The 22,308-nt window shown below is 44.8% G+C and overlaps 1 protein-coding gene across 2 annotated transcripts in view; it reads right to left on the bottom strand.

The window, feature by feature from the left end:
- Window positions 1-22,308, bottom strand: part of eif4h (eukaryotic translation initiation factor 4h) — a 118,298-nt gene that overhangs the window by 44,444 nt on the left and 51,546 nt on the right. The window contains exons 2-3 of one of the 2 annotated variants that reach the window (XM_070857365.1): window positions 21,580-21,755; window positions 18,173-18,237 (exon numbers count right to left, since the gene is read on the bottom strand). In XM_070857365.1, the coding sequence (XP_070713466.1) occupies window positions 18,173-18,237; window positions 21,580-21,755 (241 nt within the window). Of the gene's footprint in view, window positions 1-18,172; window positions 18,238-21,579; window positions 21,759-22,308 lie in introns of both variants that reach the window. The other variant, XM_070857364.1, reaches the window with a different exon arrangement.

The following is a 22,308-nucleotide window of genomic DNA, read 5'->3' on the forward strand; positions in this document are numbered from 1 at the left end:
GGAGAGGCGGAGGGGGGGGGGAAGAGGTCACAAGACAAGGGGGGGGGGAGGAGAGAGGTGAGGGAGGTCACAAGACTAAAGGGGGGGGAGGAAAAGGGAGTGAGAGGTCACAAGACTCAAGGGGGGGAGGGAGACAGGAGAGGACAAAAGACCATTGGGTATGGTCCATCCATACAGACCTTGGGAGGGGGGAGTGAGGGAGAGAGAGAGAACTGCGAACCTGTTCAGTCTGCTTTCCTGCTGTTTTGACGACCTTTGAAAGTTTAACTTTAAGTATGGGGGCAATACTGACAATTCCATGCCTTTTGCAAGCTTTCTGCATCATTGTGCTATGCAGGAGAAAATTGATTAGAGCTCATCACATCAGGAACATCAGAGCCCATAGGCTGCTGGGCAGGAGGCCTTACCCACCTCAGAATTTCGAGTCAGGCATTCGTACCTGCACCTGAATGATGCAGAATGCGTCAGAAGGCTGCGTTTCCACAGAGAAGTTGTCCGTGAGATATGTGAGTTGCTGAGACCAGACCTCCAACTGAGAAGCGGCAGGTGGACTGCTTTGTCAGTTGAAGTGAAGGTTACAGTTGCACTTTCATTCTATGCCTCCGGATCATTTCAAGCTACAACTGGAGATGTGTGCGCCATCTCTCAACATGGAATACATGTCTCCATTCGCCAGGTCACTGTATGGGCAGAGGAATGGCTTCATCAAGTTCCCAATGACCGCCCAAGTAATCCATGACAGGGCTGTGGGGTTCTCAAGGATTGCTGGCTTCCCAAAGGTACAGGGCTGCATCGATAGTACCCACATCGCCTTGCGAGCACCTTTGGAGGATGCCGAGCTGTTCAGGAATAGAAAAGGCTTCCACTCCCTTAATGTGCAGCTCGTGTGTGACAACATGCATCACATAATGTCAGTCGATGCAAGATACCGTGGCAGCACCCATGATGTGTTCATCCTACGCGATAGCATTATATCTGCCATGTTTGAGCAGCTGCCAGAAGGACAGAGCTGGCTACTGGGAGACAAAGGGTACAGCCTTGCCACCTGGCTCATGACACCCCAATGTGTAACCCAGACGGAAGCTGACCGGGAATACAACACAACTGGTGCTCTCCACTCTCTCGTCCTGTGACAGTTGGAACTGGTGCTCTCCACTCTCTCGTCCTGTGACAGTTGGAACTGGTGCTCTCCACTCTCTCGTCCTGTGACAGTTGGAACTGGTGCTCTCCACTCTCTCGTCCTGTGACAGTTGGAACTGGTGCTCTCCACTCTCTCGTCCTGTGACAGTTGGAACTGGTGCTCTCCACTCTCCCATTGGTGTAGGAGGGAGGGCTTTAGTTTCCTGAACAATTGGGACCGCTTCTGGGGTAGGTGGGACCTGTACAAGTCAGACAGGTTACACCTCAACAGAGACGGGACTAATGTCCTCGCGGTTGGGAGGGCTTTAAACTAGCTTGGCAGGGGGATGGGAACCCAGGAGAGGGCTCTGAGCTAGTTAGAGTGGGTGAGAGCTCAGATGAACAGAACCCCAAGAAAGAATGCAAAAGGCAGGAGGCAACAGAGCAGAGTAGCACTGGGGTAAGTGTAAACCACAAGGTGATAGGAAGGGACAATATGTATAAATACAAAGGGGCTGCAGGAGGGGTCAAAACTAAAAATCATGGTTTAAAAACTAGTATTAAAACACTTTACCTAAACGCACGCAGCATTCGAAACAAATTAAATGAGTTGACGGCACAAATCATTACAAATGGGTATGATTTGGTGGCCATTACTGAAACGTGGTTGCATGGTGGCCAAGACTGGGAATTAAACATACAGGGGTATCTGACAATTCGGAAAGATAGACAAGAAGGGAAAGGAGGTGGGGTAGCTCTGTTAATAAAGGATGATATCAGGGCAGTTGTGAGAGACGATATTGGCTCTAATGAACAAAATGTTGAATCATTGTGGGTGGAGATTAGAGATAGTAAGGGGAAAAAGTCACTGGTGGGCGTAGTTTATAGGCTCCCAAATAATAACTTCACGGTGGGGCGGACAATAATCAAGGGAATAATGGAGGCATGTGAAAAAGGAACGGCAGTAATCATGGGGGATTTTAACCTACATATCGATTGGTCAAATCAAATCGCACGGGGTAGCCTGGAGGAGGAATTCATAGAATGCATACGGGATTGTTTCTTAGAACAGTATGTTACAGAACCTACAAGGGAGCAAGCTATCTTAGATCTGGTCCTGTGTAATGAGACAGGAATAATAAATGATCTCCTAGTGAAAGATTCTCTCGGAATGAGTGATCACAGTATGGTTGAATTTGTAATACAGATTGAGGGTGAGGAAGTAGTGTCTCAAACGAGCGTACTATGCTTAAACAAAGGGGACTACAGTGGGATGAGGGCAGAATTGGCTGAAGTAGACTGGGAACACAGACTAAACGGTGGCACAATTGAGGAACAATGGAGGACTTTTAAGGAGCTCTTTCATAGTGCTCAACAAAAATATATTCCAGTGAAAAAGAAGGGCGGTAAGAGAAGGGATAACCAGCCGTGGATAACCAAGGAAATAAAGGAGAGCATCAAATTAAAAACTAATGCATATAAGGTGGCCAAGGTTAGTGGGAAACTAGAAGATTGGGAAAATCTTAAACGACAGCAAAGAATGACTAAGAAAGTAATAAAGAAAGGAAAGATAGATTACGAAAGTAAACTTGCGCAAAACATAAAAACAGATAGTAAAAGCTTTTATCGATATATAAAACGGAAAAGAGTGACTAAAGTAAATGTTGGTCCCTTAGAAGATGAGAAGGGGGATTTAATAATGGGAAATGTGGAAATGGCTGAGACCTTAAACAATTATTTTGCTTCGGTCTTCACAGTGGAAGACACAAAAACCATGCCAAAAATTGCTGGTCATGGGAATGTGGGAAGGGAGGACCTTGAGACAATCACTATCACTAGCGGGGTAGTGCAGGACAGGCTAATTGGACTCAAGGTAGACAAGTCCCCTGGTCCTGATGAAATGCATCCCAGGGTATTAAAAGAGATGGCGGAAGTTATAGCAGATGCATTCGTTATAATCTACCAAAATTCTCTGGACTCTGGGGTGGTACCATCGGATTGGAAAGCAGCTAATGTAATGCCTCTGTTTAAAAAAGGGGACAGACAAAAGGCAGGTAACTATCGGCCGGTTAGTTTAACATCTGTAGTGGGAAAATGCTTGAAGCTATCATTAAGGAAGAAATAGCGGGACATCTAGATAGGAATAGTGCAATCAAGCAGACGCAACATGGATTCATGAAGGGGAAATCATGTGTAACTAATTTACTGGAATTCTTTGAGGATATAACGAGCATGGTGGATAGAGGTGTACCGATGGATTTCCAAAAGGCATTCGATAAGGTGCCACACAAAAGGTTACTGCAGAAGATAAAGGTACGCGGAGTCAGAGGAAATGTATTAGCATGGATAGAGAATTGGCTGACTAACAGAAAGCAGAGAGTAGGGATAAATGGGTCCTTTTTGGTTTGGAAATCGGTGGTTAGTGGTGTGCCACAGGGATTGGTGCTGGGACCACAACTGTTTACAATATACATAGATGACCTGGAAGAAGGGACAGAGTGTAGTGTAACAAAATTTGCAGATGACACAAAGATTAGTGGGAAAGTGGGTTGTGTAGAGGACACAGAGAGGCTGCAAAGATATTTAGATAGGTTAAGCGAATGGGCTAAGGTTTGGCAGATGGAATACAATGTCGGAAAATATGAGGTCATCCACCTGGGGAAAAAAAAACAGTAAAAGGGAATATTATTTGAATGGGGAGAAATTACAACATGCTGCGGTGCAGAGGGACCTGGGGGTCCTTGTGCAGAAATCCCAAAAAGTTAGTTTGCAGGTGCAGCAGGTAATCAGGAAGGCGAATGGAATGTTGACCTTCATTGCGAGAGGGATGGAGTACAAAAGCAGAGAGGGCCTGCTGCAACTGTACAGGGTATTGGTGAGGCTGCACCTGGAGTACTGTGTGCAGTTTTGGTCACCTTACTTAAGGAAGGATATACTAGCTTTGGAGGGGGTACAGAGACGATTCACTAGGCTGATTCCGGAGATGAGGGGGTTATCTTATGATGATAGTTTGAGTAGATTGGGTCTTTACTCGTTGGAATTCAGAAGGATGAGGGGTGATCTTATAGAAACATTTAAAATAATGAAAGGGATAGACAAAATAGAGGCAGAGAGGTTGTTTCCACTGGTCGGGGAGACTAGAACTAGGGGGCACAGCCTCAAAATACGGGGAAGCCAATTTAAAACTGAGTTGAGAAGGAATTTCTTCTCCCAGAGGGTTGTGAATCTGTGGAATTCTCTGCCCAAGGAAGCAGTTGAGGCTAGCTCATTCAAATCACAGATAGATAGATTTTTAACCAATAAGGGAATTAAGGGTTATGGGGAGCGGGCGGGTAAGTGGAGCTGAGTTCACGGCCAGATCAGCCATGATCTTGTTGAATGGCGGAGCAGGCTCCAGGGGCTAGATGGCCTACTCCTGTTCCTAATTCTTATGTTCTTATGTCGCACATTACTACGCGCAGCCTCATAGAGAGGACCATTGACATCTTGATACAGCATTTCCGATGCCTGGACCATTCCAGAGGATACTGGCTATACTCCCCTGAGATTGTCGGTCAGTTCACTGTTGTGTGCTGCATGCTGCATAACTTAGCCATCATGAGGCAACAGCAGCTTGTGGAAGAAGACCCACCTGAGGTGAGAGTGGTTGATGATAATGGTTTGGAAGATGCAGGTGACGAGCAGGAGGAGGTGAAGGAGGATGATGACGAAGATGAGGAAACCATGCAAGTGCTTGAGGCCGGAGCACGACAACGGAGGAGTGTGGGCCATTGTACTCCTTTAACGATTGCGCGAGCCTTGCGCCAGCAGTTCATCCGTGAACGCTTTACTGATGCCTCAGCATCAACTATTCCGCATGGACATGTTTATTTTTTGGAGCTGTTCCGTAATGTTGTATTGTGTTAATGGAGCATGATTCAGTTTAATGTAAAATATATTTTATTCAAAAGTTTACAATGTACTTAACTTTACTGTAATAAAATTATTCTTGTATCAAACTTTACTTTAATATGACTCTTTAAGATCACTTAAAAACTTTACGATCACTTATAAACATGTAAATTTACATAACTTACAAAAAACTTTCAATTTGAAAACAGTCACAACAGTAACATCAACAACAACAACAGCAAAGAAAGGCTGCACCTATCTCTCACCCCCCTTAGTCGAACACCGCTCGCGTGCTTGGTCTTGGACTTTCCACCACCCCGCCCGCAGGTGGTGGCACAGTCATTTTGGGCTTGGTACCAAGTTTATTCCTTGTAACATCTCGTTTAATGTGCACTTCTTGATGGGTGGTGGTGATTGGGGGGGGGGCGGTCAAGCGTTAATGTGGAAGGGCCGGCTTGGGTCTCTTCAGAGGCTGGTGTGGGGATTGCAGTGGGAGTGGCAGTTGATTCTGTCGATGGGCGCATGGTCTGGGTGTGTTCCCTTACTGCAGCAGCTAACTCACACATGCCCTCCCTCATGGCCTGTGTCATTGCCAGTATCGTCCTCTCCACTACCTCTGACATTCCCTCCCTCATGGACACTATTCCCTCACTGATGTTCCTATTTCCCGTGGCAGTCCCGGTAGTCTTCTCCCAACAGTCCCAGTACCTCATTACGCATCCCACTGATGGTGTCCAGGAGTGATCGGGTAAGGTCAATGCTCTCCGCACTCAATGCCATCATCTGAACCACATCTGTTACATCCTGCATCTCAGGAGAGCGTGGTCGATTTCTCCTTCCCCTCACCCTGGATCTGCCTCGCGGATCCCAATGGGAGCCGCAGGCTCGGACGGTGGGGCCCTGGGTGTGCCTCGTGGCATCCCTGTGGGAGCCGCAAACTCGGACAGTGGAGCCCTGGGTGTTACTTGCTGCATCCCACTACTAGGAGCCGCAACCTCGATTGTGAGAAACCATGGAATATCCCACCAGAACTCAAATCACTAGTCATGGAAGGGGCTGGCAACTCCAATAACTGCACATGCTCGAAATTCAGTATATAAGTGGTAGTTTCATCCAGCTGACCCAACTCCCCCTCACCCCCATGTTGGAGGGTTGGCTTGGAAGATGTTCTCGAGCTCAGGCTTGTCCGCGTCTGAATCTTCTTCTGGATCTTCAGGACTGGCATTAGGCTCTGAAAAATATAACAGAACAGTCAAATGGTTAGCAGCAGAGAAGGGGGCAGGATGGGTGGTATGAGTAGGCTCACACATAGCAGGCCAGGCAGCAGGTTGATTTGAAGGGCCACGATGAATTTTCAGGACTTACCCTCTCTCTCTCGAGTGTCGGCCCAGCTTGTGCAATACTGATTGTTTTTCTCCAGGTAGGACCCATCAAAGCAGCGACCCTCTCTTCCAAGGGTGTCAGTGCGTGCAGATTTGCTGGGCCTCCTCCTTTTCGAGTTCTTTCTCTTTTGTTGTGGGCCAATTTCTTCTGCAAAGATGAAAGTGCAACTTTTTAGAGAGGGTGTCTTTCTGCTGGGTGGGACATATACAGCTGGTCACATTTACAATTGCAATTGCATTGTATAAATGAAAATACTACTTACACTAACTACTTGACCAAGGTCCTGCCATTTCTTTTTACACTGGCTTCCAGATCTTTTGGTGTTCACCAATGCGCAAAAATCTTCTGCAACTTGGTTCCAGTGTTTCTTCATTTCTTTGGGTGGCACTTTTATGTGACCTGTGCTGGTATCCAGCTCCTGCCATCTGGTCTCAATGACATTAGTATCTCCACTTCTTCATGCAAGAAATTCTTTGTTCTTTGTCCCCATTGCTGCATTGCTGTATTGCTGCAGCTGCTCTGAGGCACTCACAGCACTTTTCCAATGCTCTTAGACACACAGTGATTTTTCCAAACACACAGTACTTATTTTGCATGCAGCAGTGATTTTTCTAAATACAGCACTCCTTCTGACACTTCTGCTGGCATGCAGTACTGATTTTACCAAACAGAGCACTGCTTCTTGAATTCAGCAGTTAATTTCCTACCACAGCACTCCTTCTGGCACCAAAACACAAGCAACTAGCTAGCTCTTTAAAAATGGCCGATTGCCAACTCACAGCGCTACTGCTCATACGTGGACATCACCATACTCCACTGCGCATGTGCAGATGTCCCGGCACATTTTCCAGCGCAGAATGACTGGCCACGCTGCACGACTGCAGTGAAGAGGCCAGACAGCGGCAAAAGTTCCAACATTTTTTTTCGGCGCATCTCGGAACATACATAAGCGGCGCAACTCCGCTAAATGTGCCGAAAAATTGGCTCGGCCAAAATTGAGCCAAATATGTCACCATAAAGTACAGTCATCATTTACTTTCAGAATGAATGGTTCCCATTAACTAGCTGAATCTATATGGCATTGTTCTCCAGTAGTCTGAGGTCCAGAGCACGGTTGTGATAGTTAGTCGCTAACCTGACCTATCTATTTAAGGCTCTACTATAGTATCGCATGTGGGTGAAGTGGTGTAAATAGGCTTATCCCAAGATTAATTGCAGAAAGGAATTTGACACAAATGTGTTTCGCTTGATAGCAGCACACAGTCATTTGCAGGTTATAATTTTTTTTTCAATAAGCATACCACCTACATTAATAACACATTGTTTTTTATATGGAATAATGCTCCTGTCAATATAAAATACCGGATCCTCCAGGGCACTATAAGCAATGTCACATGTGATGTTCTAGAAATATTTAAATAAAAATAATAAGTCTGTGCAAGAGACATACTGTAATTGCAGAAATATATCCCCTGGGACTGAATCTGTTATATTGTTTTTCCTATCAAAGTTAACTCAGATAGTTCCAAAGTTCATGCTTGACTTGGTTTTCACGCAAAACAAAAGTGACCTTCAAAGCGTTTTAACTGATTTAATTACTGTCAGTCCTTAGGTCTTTACCATTGCTATAAAGGGCGGAGGGGGGGGGGGCCTAGGTCTAAGATTCTCTATGAATGGCCAGTCATTGTCAATCATACAAATAATCGCAGCGATCACTTGCACAGAGTGCCACTCGTGCCTTTTGGGAGCTGTATCTTGTTCCATGATTGAGCCCCTTCTTTCAGCTGACAAGGGAATCAATGTGGAAAGCCTCATGATCTCCAGTCCCAAGTGCTTGAAAGAGGGGGAAGCTTCCAGAGGGATACAAAGAATGGGTAATGTTAAGAAGTGAGTTATGAATTACGTAATTTTGAAAATGTGTTTATTATGCAAGAAACCTTATTTTCCGTTCCTTCAGTTATTGAGAAAACAAGATGGCGGGCAAATCATTTCAAAAAATATTTTGATTGGGAATGAATGAGGTCATTCTCCTCGTTGCTACCTTTTTATTGGTAGCTGTATGCTGACTCATCATCCTTGATTGGTAATTTTCATTACTACTTATACATGCTCATTGGTACATGCCCAAACTTTTCACTTGTGATTTGTTGCTGTTTTATACACATTTTAAGCCAGTCACATACATCTCTTTTGACAGCTGTGTTATGCAACATGTAGCACATCACAACCATTTTTCTGGGGCATGTTGTACAAGTAAACCTTGTGATCCAACACTGGAATCATGATATGAGCATGTCAGATGTCAGGTTGATAATGTTACTGCCACTCAAATATGTGCCAATGTATACTCTTTGCTGGGAGGTTTGCATTGCATTGTCATGGGGCGCACTTTGAATAGGTAACCCATATCTATAAGTCGTCTTTATGTTAGAATATGCGAACCCCATGATTTCCTTGAGATATAAACACAGTATGCACTCCCTAGAAACTACATTCACAGAGTATTTGGACGTTCATTAAGTGGTACTTTTTCTGTTGCATGGGATGTTGCACAGATGCTTGAATAACCTTTTGGGTGCAGACAATGAAAAACCCATTCCCTGGAAATGCTAGGTGTCTCAAAAAGCACACTCAACTTCTTCTTTTACTACATGTCAATGATGATTTTAATCAATGCAGAATGTTGAACCAAGGCATCTATGATCTGGGTAACGTAGTGGTGAACCACAAACTGACTGATCTTGCCATTTCCTGGAAGAAATCTGCAGCAGAAAAGTTGAGTGCTGTCACCATCTTAACTGTTGCTGACAAGGCAGTGCTGATGTTTCTTCTTGATCGCAGGGTTAATTCCAGGGATGATGCAATTTATTTATGGTCCTTGGTGAGGCATAGCCGCCTTACACATAGTTTGCATGCCAGACACGAAACTGCCAAAGCAAGCGCTCTACTTGGAACTCGTCCAAGGCAAACAAACCAAAGGTGGGCAGAGGAAACATTACAAGGACACCCTCAAAGCCTCCCTGATAAAGTGCGACATCCCCACTGATAGCTAGGAGTCCCTGGCCATAGCCCGCCCTAAGTGGAGGAAGTGCATTCGGGAGGGTGCTGAGCACCTCGAGTCTCATCGCTGAGAGCATGCAGAAATCAAGCGCAGGCAGTGGAAGGAGCGTGCGGCAAACCAGGCTCCCTGCCCACCCTTTCCCTCAATGACTATCTGTCCCACCTGTGACAGAGACTGTGGTTCTCGTATTGGACTGTACAGCCATCGAAGAACTCATGCTAAGAGTGGAAGCAAGTCTTCCTCGATCCCGAGGGACTGCCTATGATGATGACATGTTGCTCCTCAGTGAGGTTAAGGATCCCTGTTACCAGGAGTAGACACACTGCCTAGGATCGTAGTGAATCTTGGTTGTCTACGATCTCAAAACACTTTGACTCTATTTTGTTGTTTGCCTTCTGCTCCTCCAACATGTTCAGCAAAGTAAGATTTTCTGCTGTCCGTGCTGCTGTACGGGCTGAAGCAGTTGGGTGGCTCTTTACAAAGCCTCTTGTTTTGTCCACACCGGGCTTCCATCTTTGCTGCTTTCTTTACAGCTAATGTCATTCATGCTATGTGGGCTGGAAGGCAAGCAAATGCAAATTTGTACGTTCACATATAATTAGTGAACGGGCCAAAAAAAAAACATTAACGCTGGGTTTGTGGATTACCGTGGACTAAGCCAGTTTTGTCCCAGGAATTCAAGGAGCATGAGCAAAAATGTGGGAATGCTCAACTAATGCGAATACGCACAATGAATATGCATTAATGCACATTTAGAACATATGTAAGCTCTGACGCACAAGTAAATCCACCCTGCTTGCATCTAGGATCATTCATTTAGCTACCATGCAAGCCAGTTCCAATTTGGACGTGGTTAGGTAGAAAATGAATTATTATAGCAGGTTCTGGCAGGTTGGGTGTAGCCATATCTAATCCACATCCAATTTGCATGAGGTGTAGGGTGGGATGGTTGGGGGACATCACATGATGGCGAGTTCATTCATTATTTCTGAGGTCATGACAGTTGGTGTCGTGACATAGTGCACCAAAGTGGTAAAATACCAGGCCATGCCCACAACTCCCTCAACAGTGAGTCTCTGATTTTGGTTAGTTATTGGAGGATAGCAGTAGAGAGTGCTGAAGTGCAAGGGGTGGATGGTTGCCCAGCAAGGCAGAGAATATGAAACATTAACTCTGTTTCTCTCTCTCCACAGATGCTGCCTGACCCGCTGAGAGTTCCAGCATTTTCTGTTTTTATTTCACATTCCAGCATCCGCAGTATTTTGCCTTTGTATTAAGAGAATATTAGCAGCTGAGTTACTCAGCCTGCTCTTAGTTATGATTCCAGACTGCTACTGGCATCGGTTTGGGAGAAGGATGTTTGCTCAATCTCTCAGCTAGGGAATGGTGAATGGTGCTTGATGGGAGTAACAAGGATAAAGTGAATTAGTTCAGGATTGCTATGTTGTTTCTTAAAATGCTAATTTTCAGAGTGTGTTAAATGGGAAATGTTTATTTTATATTAGTTATTTCTTATAGAAACCCACAAAATATTTTTCTTTATGTAAATATAAAAACACTATCACTTCACACAAGAGAACTGGACTACTCAAGGCATTAGTCACATTTGTTTGCATCCTATGACCATAGGAAAGCTTGTTTTTTTCCATCTTCCCTAAATCCTATTTAACTTCTGATTGCTTTTCAGTCTTATATGACATGCACTTTGAGAGTTTCAGTCATAGAAATTGAGTTGACTGATATTAATCTTAGCAACAAAAATGAAACATTTTTGTCTATGATTGATTATTTATTGGAGTTTTTTTCTTGCTGGTTATAGTATATGCAAGGTTAAGATAAAGTACTGTTAGTTCTCAGTTGTTAGTGTCAACTGTGGCTCAGTTGGTAGCACTCTCACCTCTGAGTCAGAAGTTTGTGGGTTTAAGTCCCACTCCAGGGATTTCAGCACAAATAAAAATCTAGGCTGACACTCCAGTGCAGTGCTGAGGGAGTGCTAAACTGTCAGAGGTGCCATCTTTCGGATGAGACTTTAAACCGAGGCCCCGTCTGCTCTCTCAGGTGGATGTAAAAGATCCCATGGCACTATTTCAAAGAAGAGCAAGGGAGCTATCCCCGGTGTCCTGGCTAATATTTATTCCTCAATCAAAATCTCGTCATTATAACATTGCTGTTTGTAGGAATTTACTGTGCGCAAATTGGCTGCCGCGTTTCCAACATTACAACAGTGACTACACTGAGAGGGCTTGACAAGGTGGATGCAGAGAGGATGTTTCCACTGATGGGGGAGACTAGAACTAGAGGGCATGGTCTTAGAATCCATTTAAAACAGAGATGAGGAGAAATTTCTTCTCCCAGAGGATTGTAAATCTGTGGAATTCGCTGCCTCAGAGAACCGTGGAAGCTGGGATATTGAATAAATTTAAGACAGAAATAGACAGTTTCTTAAACGATAAGGGAATAAGGGGTTATGGGGAGCGGGCGGGGAAGTGAAGCTGAGTCCATGATCAGATCAGCCATGATCTTATTGAATGGCAGAGCAGGCTCGAGGGGCCATATGGCCTACTCCTGCTCCTATTTCTTATGTTCTTATGTTATGTTATGTACTTATTTGGCTGTAAAGCTCTTTGAGGCGTCCGATGGTCGTGAAAGGCGCTATATAAATGCGCAGTTTGTTCATAACAGTTTGTTATGTCAAAGCCATCAATATACATCTATAGTTTTTTCTTGTTGGGTGTCAACCTCAGCCATGGCCTCCCAAAGTCAAGAAGACCATGGTGGCATGTGATATATTGCAGTAAGTGTCGCGGAGTGACAAAGGTTTTCTACTCGATCCCTGGGACCCATTACATTTCACTTACAGGAAAAGGTTCATAACGAACATGAGGTCTACTTGCATGATTCATCAGCGACACTGCACCCAACAAAAGCCCAAAAATATAACCGATTTGATCAACAAAAACATACACCATAACTGGACAACCAGACTGTTACAGAAAGTCAAAACTTTTTATTAAGGCTTTTATTGCTAGTCATTGCTTGCGTGGGTACATTTCATCGATGGTGATGAGAGCAGAGTTTTAAAAAATATTTGCAGAATAAAGTTGATTTTTGCCAATTCTCTCTCCTCTTCTCTTGAAGGTGTTAACACTTCCTGGGATAGAGCAAGCAGCCCGTTGGCTTCTTTTCATGTGTGAATCTCAGGAGTGTGTGTTGGCAATCTGGTCGACCATTAAAAGTGTCACAACTGTGTTTGATCCAGTCCTCGCTCGATATCCACACACATACACTTTCTAGCAATCAACACTGACTGATTCAGTGTTCCAGTTTGTGCCCTGGCTGTAATCAGCACAGACTGGGAATTGAAGCCCTGAGTTTCTTGTCTGTGTAGCCCTTTAGTACACTGGACAGCACCTTTACCCAATACAGGGCTGCTATTCAATATGAAATGCATAACCAAGCAGAAATAATTATAAGTCACAAATAATGTTAATAAAATCTCCTCAAATAAGAGAACCTGTAATTTAATAGTAATGATAATATATATATTTACACACACATACATTCAGACTAAGAAAGTGGACCTCCCATTATGTAGTTCACAGCGAGTTAGAAGATGCAGCGTTTAATAACATAGTCTGCTAAGCCCCGATGTCAAACATTCTTTCCATTCCCAGGAAAACCATAAATCCTTTACCACTGAGTCTCTCTCTTCCTGCACAACAGCCCTCTCAACAGGATATCTCTCTCACTTATTGAAAGATCACCCTGTCGAAGGTTCCCTCTTCCCCCGTTCTGCAACGGGCTCGCTCTCTCTCCCCCCATGACAAGGTATCTGTGCTGCTCGGTCTTCATCTCAATCAAAAGAGTTTATTTTTCTCTCCTAAGAGACTATTAAGACTAATAAGAACCTCTTCTCTTCGCCATAACAGACATATCTCTCTAACACAGTCACAACCCATTTAATAACACCATCAGTCTCCTTCTCTTCCTGGGCAACAGTGCTGCTGAAATAAATGAACAAGGTCAGGAGTTTATCAGAGAGGTATCCCTGTGTATGTCCATAGCGCTTTCTTTTATCTTCATACTTCCTCCTTAGTTCTGCCTCTCTCTCCTGTTTCTTATGTCGTAAGTGGTGGGGTGACTGGAGAACTGTCATGGCAGCAATATCTTTCAGGAATTTTTTGGTAGGAAACTGAAATTGAGGAGAAATGCTTTGTGCAATGTTATATGTGAATAATAAAAGTAGAAACGAGCCAATTGAAGGACAAAAACACAAAGGCCTGGAGTTTCTGCATGTTTTCTTTCCAAATATCAGCTTAATCAGGGCGGAATTGATTGAAACAGCACTAAAGATGGTGGAATTTAAAATATAAGTGAGTTGCGCCCATAAACGCTTACGGGGAAAAAATCTGTCGTGCCCCGTTTGGGGGCGGTTACATCCGTGAGGTGGGACTTTTTGTGTCAGGTGTGGAATTCCCACCCTGCTCTCGAAATTGGGGTTACCGCCCCAGGGAGGAAGTGGAGCGCAAAATAACACTCTCCACTTCCTCTCTGGAGCGCTAACGGGGCGGGAACAGAGGGAGCGGGGCGCAGCACTACGCACTGGGCCGCGTAGCACTGCCGCGTGGGAGGGCCCAAGCTGCTAACTCCGCGGGGTCTAACGGGCGGCGCAAACGACCCCAATTTCAACCCCTTTACACTCGATCTTTTATGCTGGTTCAATTCACCTGAAGCAATCTCCGTCCACAAAACTGGTTGGCATGGCGAGTTTCTGCTGGTTGTGTCCAGTCACGGGGTGTTCATCACATTACGCCCGGAATTTCGGGTTCACAGGCACCCGCAGTCAATTGAAGCCTGACCCTGGTCTGCTTCTCAAACAGATGCTACAATTACTTTAAATGAGTTCAAATTCAGTCAATTGATCTGCCCTTGGGATACAAGACCTGTGACCAGCAGTTAACGGAAAACGCTGATTGAGCTGGTCCTTTAGCTGCAGCAATTACTTGAACATATTTTCAGTTCAACTTCATTTAATTCAGTCACCTTGAGGCCCAAGTGGCCATGTTCCAGTCAATAATCGATTATATTCGATTATGCTGCTTGATTGCGTTGGTTCAGAAGAAAACAGCAAACACCTCAAATCGCTGGAGAAATATCACCAACAATGTCTCCGCAAGATCCTACAAATCCCCTGGGAGGACAGAGGCACCAACATTAACGTTCTCAACCAGGCCTACATCCCCAGCATTGAAGCACTGACCGCACTTGATCAGCTCCGCTGGGCAGGCCACATTGTTCGCATGCCAGACATGAGACTCCCAAAGCAAGCGCTCTACTCGGAACTCCTTCATGGCAAATGAGCCAAAGGTGGGCAGAGGAAACGTTCCAAGGACACCTTTAAAGCCTCCCTGATAAAGTGCAACATCCCCACTGACATCTGAAAGTCCCTGGCCAAAGACCACCCTAAGTGGAGGAAGTGTATCCGGGAGGGCGCTGAGCTCCTCGAGCATACAGAAATCAAGTGCAGGCAGCGGAAAGAGCATGTGGCAAACCTGTCCCACCCACCCTTACCCTCAGCGACTATCTGTCCCACCTGTGACAGGGACCGTGGCTCTCGTATTGGACTGTTCAGCCACCTAAGGACTCATTCCGAGGGACTGCCTATGATGATGATGAATCGATTACATTCGATTATGCTGCTTGATTGGTTCAGCGGGAATTTTACGTTTGGGCTTATGCAAATGAATTTGCACAGAAACTTGGGCATAACTTCACCTCGGCAAAACCGGCGCAGTGTCCAGCACATTCTGGCGGCATTTTCCCAATTGCACCCCTAGTGGAAACTCTAGGTCATCATCATAGGCGGTCCCTCGAACGAGGTGACTTGCTTCCACACCAAAAGGGATGAGTTCACAGATGTTTCAATGAAGGACCCGATATTCCAGTCCTAAACTCCAGGGGTGGAAGATGCCTGTGCATGGATTTTTTTAACGTGTGGTGACTGTTGCACATCAGCCACCACACGGGCTTGACAACTAGGCCTTTATCCAGTGGCAAAGGTTAACCAGGACGACTGGAGACCTGCTCTGCTGCATGGACCTAGTGCGCGCACATATCGCAGTGCGGGCAGGCCTGTGCTGCCCCTGGGCCCTCAGCTCTTTTGGGCCCTGTACCCTCATTTGCCGCACCTGCGCTAAGACTTTCCCGCTCCTCCGCTGTGCCTGGGGCCCGCCGATATTCCAGCCCACGCTCTAACCGACGACCTGGGCCTTGATGACATCACCCAGTTGTTGCCCACCTCGAAGCCGTCGCACACTCGCAGTGGAAGCTGTAATGGCGCGTCCAGCTCTTTATACTCCCGACCTGTGGTGGTGTCCTCTCGCAGGTCGGGGTGGTCAACAACTTAAACATCTAAATGTGGGAGTGAAAGCCTGTATTGCTGGAATACCTTGCTTTTGGCATAGTCTGAGAAGACACATGCTGGGTTAAAAGTTGAGGCAGCTTTTCTGATAAGCATGGAGTGCATTGAAGTATCCAAAGCAGTGGATATCCCCAGAAAAACAAGATGCTAGATGGTGTGCGAGTCATTCAGCCATTTAAATGCGTCAATCTAGTCACCTGTGAGTCTATAGTAATTCATGGCAAGAGTCGATTGCGGCAATTTTACCTGATTTCAGGACAATGGGTCGTTTAGTTTACATTGTCTGTTTGTTAAGTGTTTGTATGCACTGTTGATGTACCATGATAGTATGTATCGTGAGATGGAGCATTGCAGCGAGGAAGATCGAGAAGAGGGTTGGCGCGATGACATGCTTGACCCCGGTCTGGACGTGGATTGGGTCTGTGGTGGATCCATTGGTCAGGATCACAACTATGCTTGCTGCAATGCTCCACCTCACGCTCAACAAGCTCCCCTCTGGAGTGGAACTAAACTATAGAACCAATGGGAACCTGTTCAACCTTCGTCGCCTCCAGGCTAGATCTAAGACCGTCCCATCCTCTGTCATCGAACTACATTACGCGGATGACGCTTGATTCTGCGTACATGCAGAGGTTGAACTCCAAGCCATTGTCAACATCTACACCGAGGCTTACGAAAGCATGGGTCTTACACTAAACATATGTAAGACAAAGGTCTTCCACCAACCTGACCCCGCCACAGTACTGCCCCCCCAGTCATCAAAATCCACGGCGTGGCCTTGGACAACATGGACCACTTTCCATACCTTGGGAGTCTATTATCAGCGAGGGCAGACATCGACGACGAGGTCCAACACTGCCTCCAGTGCGCCAGTGCAGTCTTCGGTCGCCTGAGGAAAAGAGTGCTCAAAGATCATGCCCTCAAATCTGCCACCAAGCTTATGGCCTACAGGGCTGTACTGATACCCGCCCTCCTGCCTGGCTCAGAGACATGGACCATATACAGTAGACACCTCAGATCGTTGGAGAAATACCACCAACGATGTCTCCGCAAGATCCTGCAAATCTCCTCGGAGGATAGACACACCAACATCAGTGTTCTCGATCAGGCCAACATCCCCAGCATCAAAGCACTGACCACACTCGACCAGCTCCGTTGGGCGGGCCACATTGTCCGCATGCCCGACACAAGACTTCCAAAGCAAGCGCTCTACTCGGAACTCCTACAAGGCAGGCGATCCAATCCCCAGGTGGGCAGAGGAAACGTTTCAAGGACACCCTCAAAGCCTCCTTGATAAAGTGCAACATCCCCACCGACACCTGGGAGTCCCTGGCCAAAGACCGTCCTAAGTGGATGAAGAGCATCCGGGAGGGTGATGAGCACCCCTAGTCTCATCCGAGAGCATGTAGAAAACAAGCGCAGGCAGCGGAAAGAACGTGCGGCAAACCAGACTCCCCACCCGCCCTTTCCTTCAATGACTGTCTGTCCCACCTGCGACAGAGACTGTAATTCCCGTATTGGACTGTTCAGTCACCTGAGAACTCACAGAGTGGAAGCAAGTCTCGATTTCGAAGGATTGCCTATGATGATGTTAGTATGTATGGAATGTAGAGTAGTCATTCAGACATTCAAGTCCTGATGTTCTATAAGAGTTGTGAGAGAAGGCTGTTTTGGCAGAGACTCTAGAATTGGAGTGTGTTTCTCAAGCAGGGAGCATACATCGGGTTTTGTGAAATGCGTGTCTCAGTAATTTTCATACTGGTTTTTGTGCAGTATGAAGTTTTAAATAAAGACCTGATCCTGCCATTACTACAACTGAGTGTTTGTAATCTGACGTTTAAAGCAACAAAATGAAAAAGTGCAAGAAAGCAGTCCAACACTAACCATTGATGAAGAAGTCAACTGACTAACGACTTGACTATCACAATGTAACTGACAGGCTCAATGCTTATTACTTAGAGGACATGCTTATCAAACATGACACGCAAGAAATTTTATTCTAAGATCACATAAGTAATAGCTTTCCCCCTACAAAACAATACTCCTAAAAGAGTGGAATTAATCGGACATCACAATACAGGAACTTGCTCTCACAATCGGAGCTGGATTCATAAGGTCTGACCATTCTTACCAACTTAAAATACATCTAGTGTATAAAAGGTGTACAAGTTGCCCAATTAAAAATTATACATGAAATATTCTCTGACAAGCAACAGTTGCTCTGAAATCTATAAGATCAGATATTTAGAACAATCTGCTCATTATTTAATCAGCTGCTACTGAAAATAGATACTTACTGCTCCATCATATGTCAAAGCTTCTTTAAGAGATTCCAGGTCATCAAATTCTACATAACAAAAACCTGAAAAACATTTAAATTCGATTTCACACACAATACTGATCACCAACATAAGCATATGAGTGTAAACACAACTGCTGAGTCAGTAAAATTAACAGCTATTACTTCAAATGTGTTAGAACCACCAAAAGTGACAAAATAAAGACCAGTTAGCCTAACATCTGTCGTTGGGAAAATGCTGGAGTCCATTATTAAGGAAGCAGTAGCAGGACATTTGGAAAAGCATAATTCAATCAATCAGAGTCAGCATGGTTTTATGAAAGGGAAATCATGTTTGACAAATTTGTTGGAGTTCTTCGAGGATGTAACGAGCAGGGTGGATAAGGGGGAACACCCAGTGGATGTGGTGTTTTTGGATTTTCAGAAGGCATTCAATAAGGTGCCACATAAAAGGTTAGTGCACAAGATAAAAGTTCATGGGGTTGGGGGTAAAATATTAGCATGGATAGAGGATTGGCTAACTAACAGAAAACAGAGAGTCGGGATAAATGGGTCATTTTCTGGTTGGCAAACAGTAACTAGTGGGGTGCCGCAGGGATCGATGTTGGGGCCTCAACTATTTACAATCTATATTAATGACTTGGATGAAGGGACCGAGTGTAATGTAGCCAAGTTTGCTGATGATACAAAGACGTGGAGGCCCCGACCTGAGAACACTAGCGGCAGGTCGGGGCCATAAAAGGAGCGGAGGTGCGGTGGCCTGGGAGCAGCATGGAGGCATACCACTTCAGGGAGCAGCACGAGCTGTGACAGCAGCAAAGAGTGACTTCATCAAGGTCCAGATCGGTGATTGGAGCATGGGTAGATACAGCAGGAGCAGCAAGAGATTGTAGAGGGATGTGATCTGGGCCCTCGGGGAGGAGTGAGTTTGGGGCCAGGGGCAACATTAACCAGCCCACACTGCAATGTGTGCACACTAGGTCAGTGCAGCAGAGCAGGTCTCCAGTCGTCCTGGTTAATCCTTGCCACTGGACCGAGACCTAGCTCCGTCAAGCCCGTTTGGTGGCTGGTGTGCAACGGCTACCACACGTTAAAAAAATTCACACGCAGGCATCGTCTACCCTTCAAGATGTAGTTCAGGATCTGGAATATTGGGTCCTTCATTGAAACATCTGTGAACTCATCCTTTTTTGGGGTGGAAGCAAGTCATCCTCGATACGAGGGACCGCCTATGATGAGGGGGGTAAGAAAGCAAATTGTGAGGAGGACACAAAAAATCTGCAAAGGGGTATAGACAGGCTAATTGAGTGGGCAAAAAATTGGCAGATGGAGTATAATGTGGGAAAATGTGAGGTTATCCACTTTGGCAGAAAAAAATAGAAAAGCAAATTATAATTTAAATGGAGAAACATTGAAAAGTGCCGCAGTATAGTGGGACCTGGGGGTCTTTGTGCATGAGACACAAAAAGTTAGTATGCAGGTACAGCAAGTAATCAGGAAGGCAAATGAAATGTTGGCCTTTATTGCAAGGGAGAGTATAACAGCAGAGAAGTCCTGCTACAACTGTACAGGGTATTGGTGAGGCCACACCTGGAGTACTGCGGACAGTTTTGATCTCCGTGTTTAAGGAAGGATCTACTTGCTTTGGGGCTGTTCAGAGAAGGTTCACTAAGTTGATTCTGGAGATGAGGGGGTTGACTTATGAAGTTAGGTCTATACTCATTGTTCAGAAGAATGATAGATGATCTTATCGAAACATATAAGATAATGAGGGAGCTCGACAAGGTGGATGCAGAGAGGATATTTCCACTCAGAGGGGAAACTTAAACTAGGGGGCATAGTCTCAGGATAAGGGCTGCCCATTTAAAACTGAGATGAGGAGGAATTTCTTCTCTCAGGGGGTCATAAATCTATGGAATTGTCTGCTCTAGAGAGCTGTGGAGGCTGGGTCATTGAATATATTTAAGGAGTCGACAAATTTTTGAGCGATAAGGAATAAAGAGTTATAGGGAGCGGGCAGGGAGGTGGAGCTGAGTCCATGATCAGATCAGCCATGATCTTATTGAATGGCGGAGCAGGCTCGAGGGGCCAAATGGCCTACTCCTGCTCCTATTTCTTATGTTCTTATTTTGCTGAGAGTTAGCAGGCTATTCAACTACTAGAGGTATTACGGTCATTGTCCACACATGTACTTTCCAGCAGGAATCGCTTGATAGCAACCAGGATTGGGAACCCCGATTAATTGATCCCCTATCAGGAAGGCAAATGAAATGTTGGCCTTTATTGCAAGGGAGAGTATAACAGCAGAGAAGTCCTGCTACAACTGTACAGGGTATTGGTGAGGCCACACCTGGAGTACTGCGGACAGTTTTGATCTCCGTGTTTAAGGAAGGATCTACTTGCTTTGGGGCTGTATATCAGCACTCCTATTCTCACCCCACCTGCCTCAGCACAGACTGGAGATTGAAACTAGGATCTGCCCAGGTCTATATCTCAATGGTTCAGTCGGTAATTGAAATGCTTAGACTGGACTACATTTAACATCTGCCAGCAGCTTCCCTGATGGCTCAGTGAGTTTATCTACTTAATAATTGAGCCATACAGACCAGGGAGGATTGATCCCTGGTTTGAGTTGAGTGAGCTGATCGCAGTTACAGTGGCGGCACACTGCAGCTGACCTCAGCTTTTGTGCTGGTGATCGCTCTTCACTGACTTCTGCTGGAAGTGCAGACATCGGTTGAAAACAGGACATGTTGTGATGCCTCCTGCAGCTGAATAGTCTCCTCACACATATTGTGACAGCTTACACATGTTTAATGGCCACACACGCGAGCTACCAGAATTTGTATCCCAACAGAAGAGGCGAGAGAAAAGAAAATCTCCCGGAAGCTTGTGGAAAAGAGGCGTCAGAATGTTTGCAGTGTTTGACTGAAATTTGATGCAAATGGGTTAAAGCCGCTGCTAAAGTTGCAGGGAGAGAATTTCAAATAAACGTATCAAGCATTCTTACATTAGTATGTTAGTGTAATGTCAAGGAAAATGACTGATAAATTGTAATAGCATAATCCCCTTTTTAAAAAATATATTCATTTTCAACATGGGATTCCAGCAACATTGAAGATCTAAAGATTTTGTTTTCAAATAAAATAATCTGGAATAAAGATTTTTTTTTATTTAATGGGAAAATTAAGAAATGGTTGTAATATTCAAAGAAATTTATTGAACATCACTTGCAGTTTATAGGATAGGAAACAAGTGCATGTTTTGAAAGGTGTAACAAAGATTAAGTAATGAAAATGAATACATTTCTTTAAATAAGAGGGAAGCTAAATCACAAGTCTGTAAAACAAACTTACAACTTGTGTATGCATGAAAATAAAACCCCAAAATGCTTTTGCACCATACCTTTGAACTTGTCTGTCTCTTTGTCTCTGACTAGTCGAACACTCCTTACGTTCAGCTCCTTAAAGATGGTATCAATGTCTCCTTGCACAGTATTAAAAGGTAGATTTCCTACATAAGCTGTGTACGGGGGCTCTGTCGGTAATTCCTTCTGTTTTCGAGGACCACTAGCTCGAGATCTTCTGAGGCAATAGAAAACAAAGTCACCCTTCAGGCTGGTCAAAGTGACATTTATCCTGAACTCGAGTTAATCGCTAACACAGTCACAACCCATTTAATAAGCAAGTCATAAGATTTGGCATAGACAGCTTCAGTCTTATCAAATTGTCCTAAAACTCAGAAACTAATGTAACATATCTTCCACTAACCACCCAGAACTTGTCCAATCTCTATCCGTGATTTAAATTAACTTTTTAAGTAAACTATGAAATGCTTCTTAAAAATATCTATGTACATATAATGGTAAATTATTCGTGGGGAACCTGTATACTATGTTGTTGTTCTTGGTACAGTTATCCAGTGACAGCACTATATCTGTATAGGTAGGTTTAGGCAGCAATGAGAATTTAATGGACCTGAATTTTTGGTCATTCCATCCTTGAGTTCAATTCAATGGAACTCAATGGGAATCCCCTTGTTCGAGTGAATGTCAATGCAACCAATCAAAAGTCAGAATTCTCACAGACAGTGAACAAGGAAGTGAGTAAGCTCTTAAAATTCTAACCTTTTTTA

This window comes from Pristiophorus japonicus, chromosome 16 (genome assembly GCF_044704955.1).
Source record: "Pristiophorus japonicus isolate sPriJap1 chromosome 16, sPriJap1.hap1, whole genome shotgun sequence".
NCBI lineage: Eukaryota > Metazoa > Chordata > Chondrichthyes > Pristiophoridae > Pristiophorus > Pristiophorus japonicus.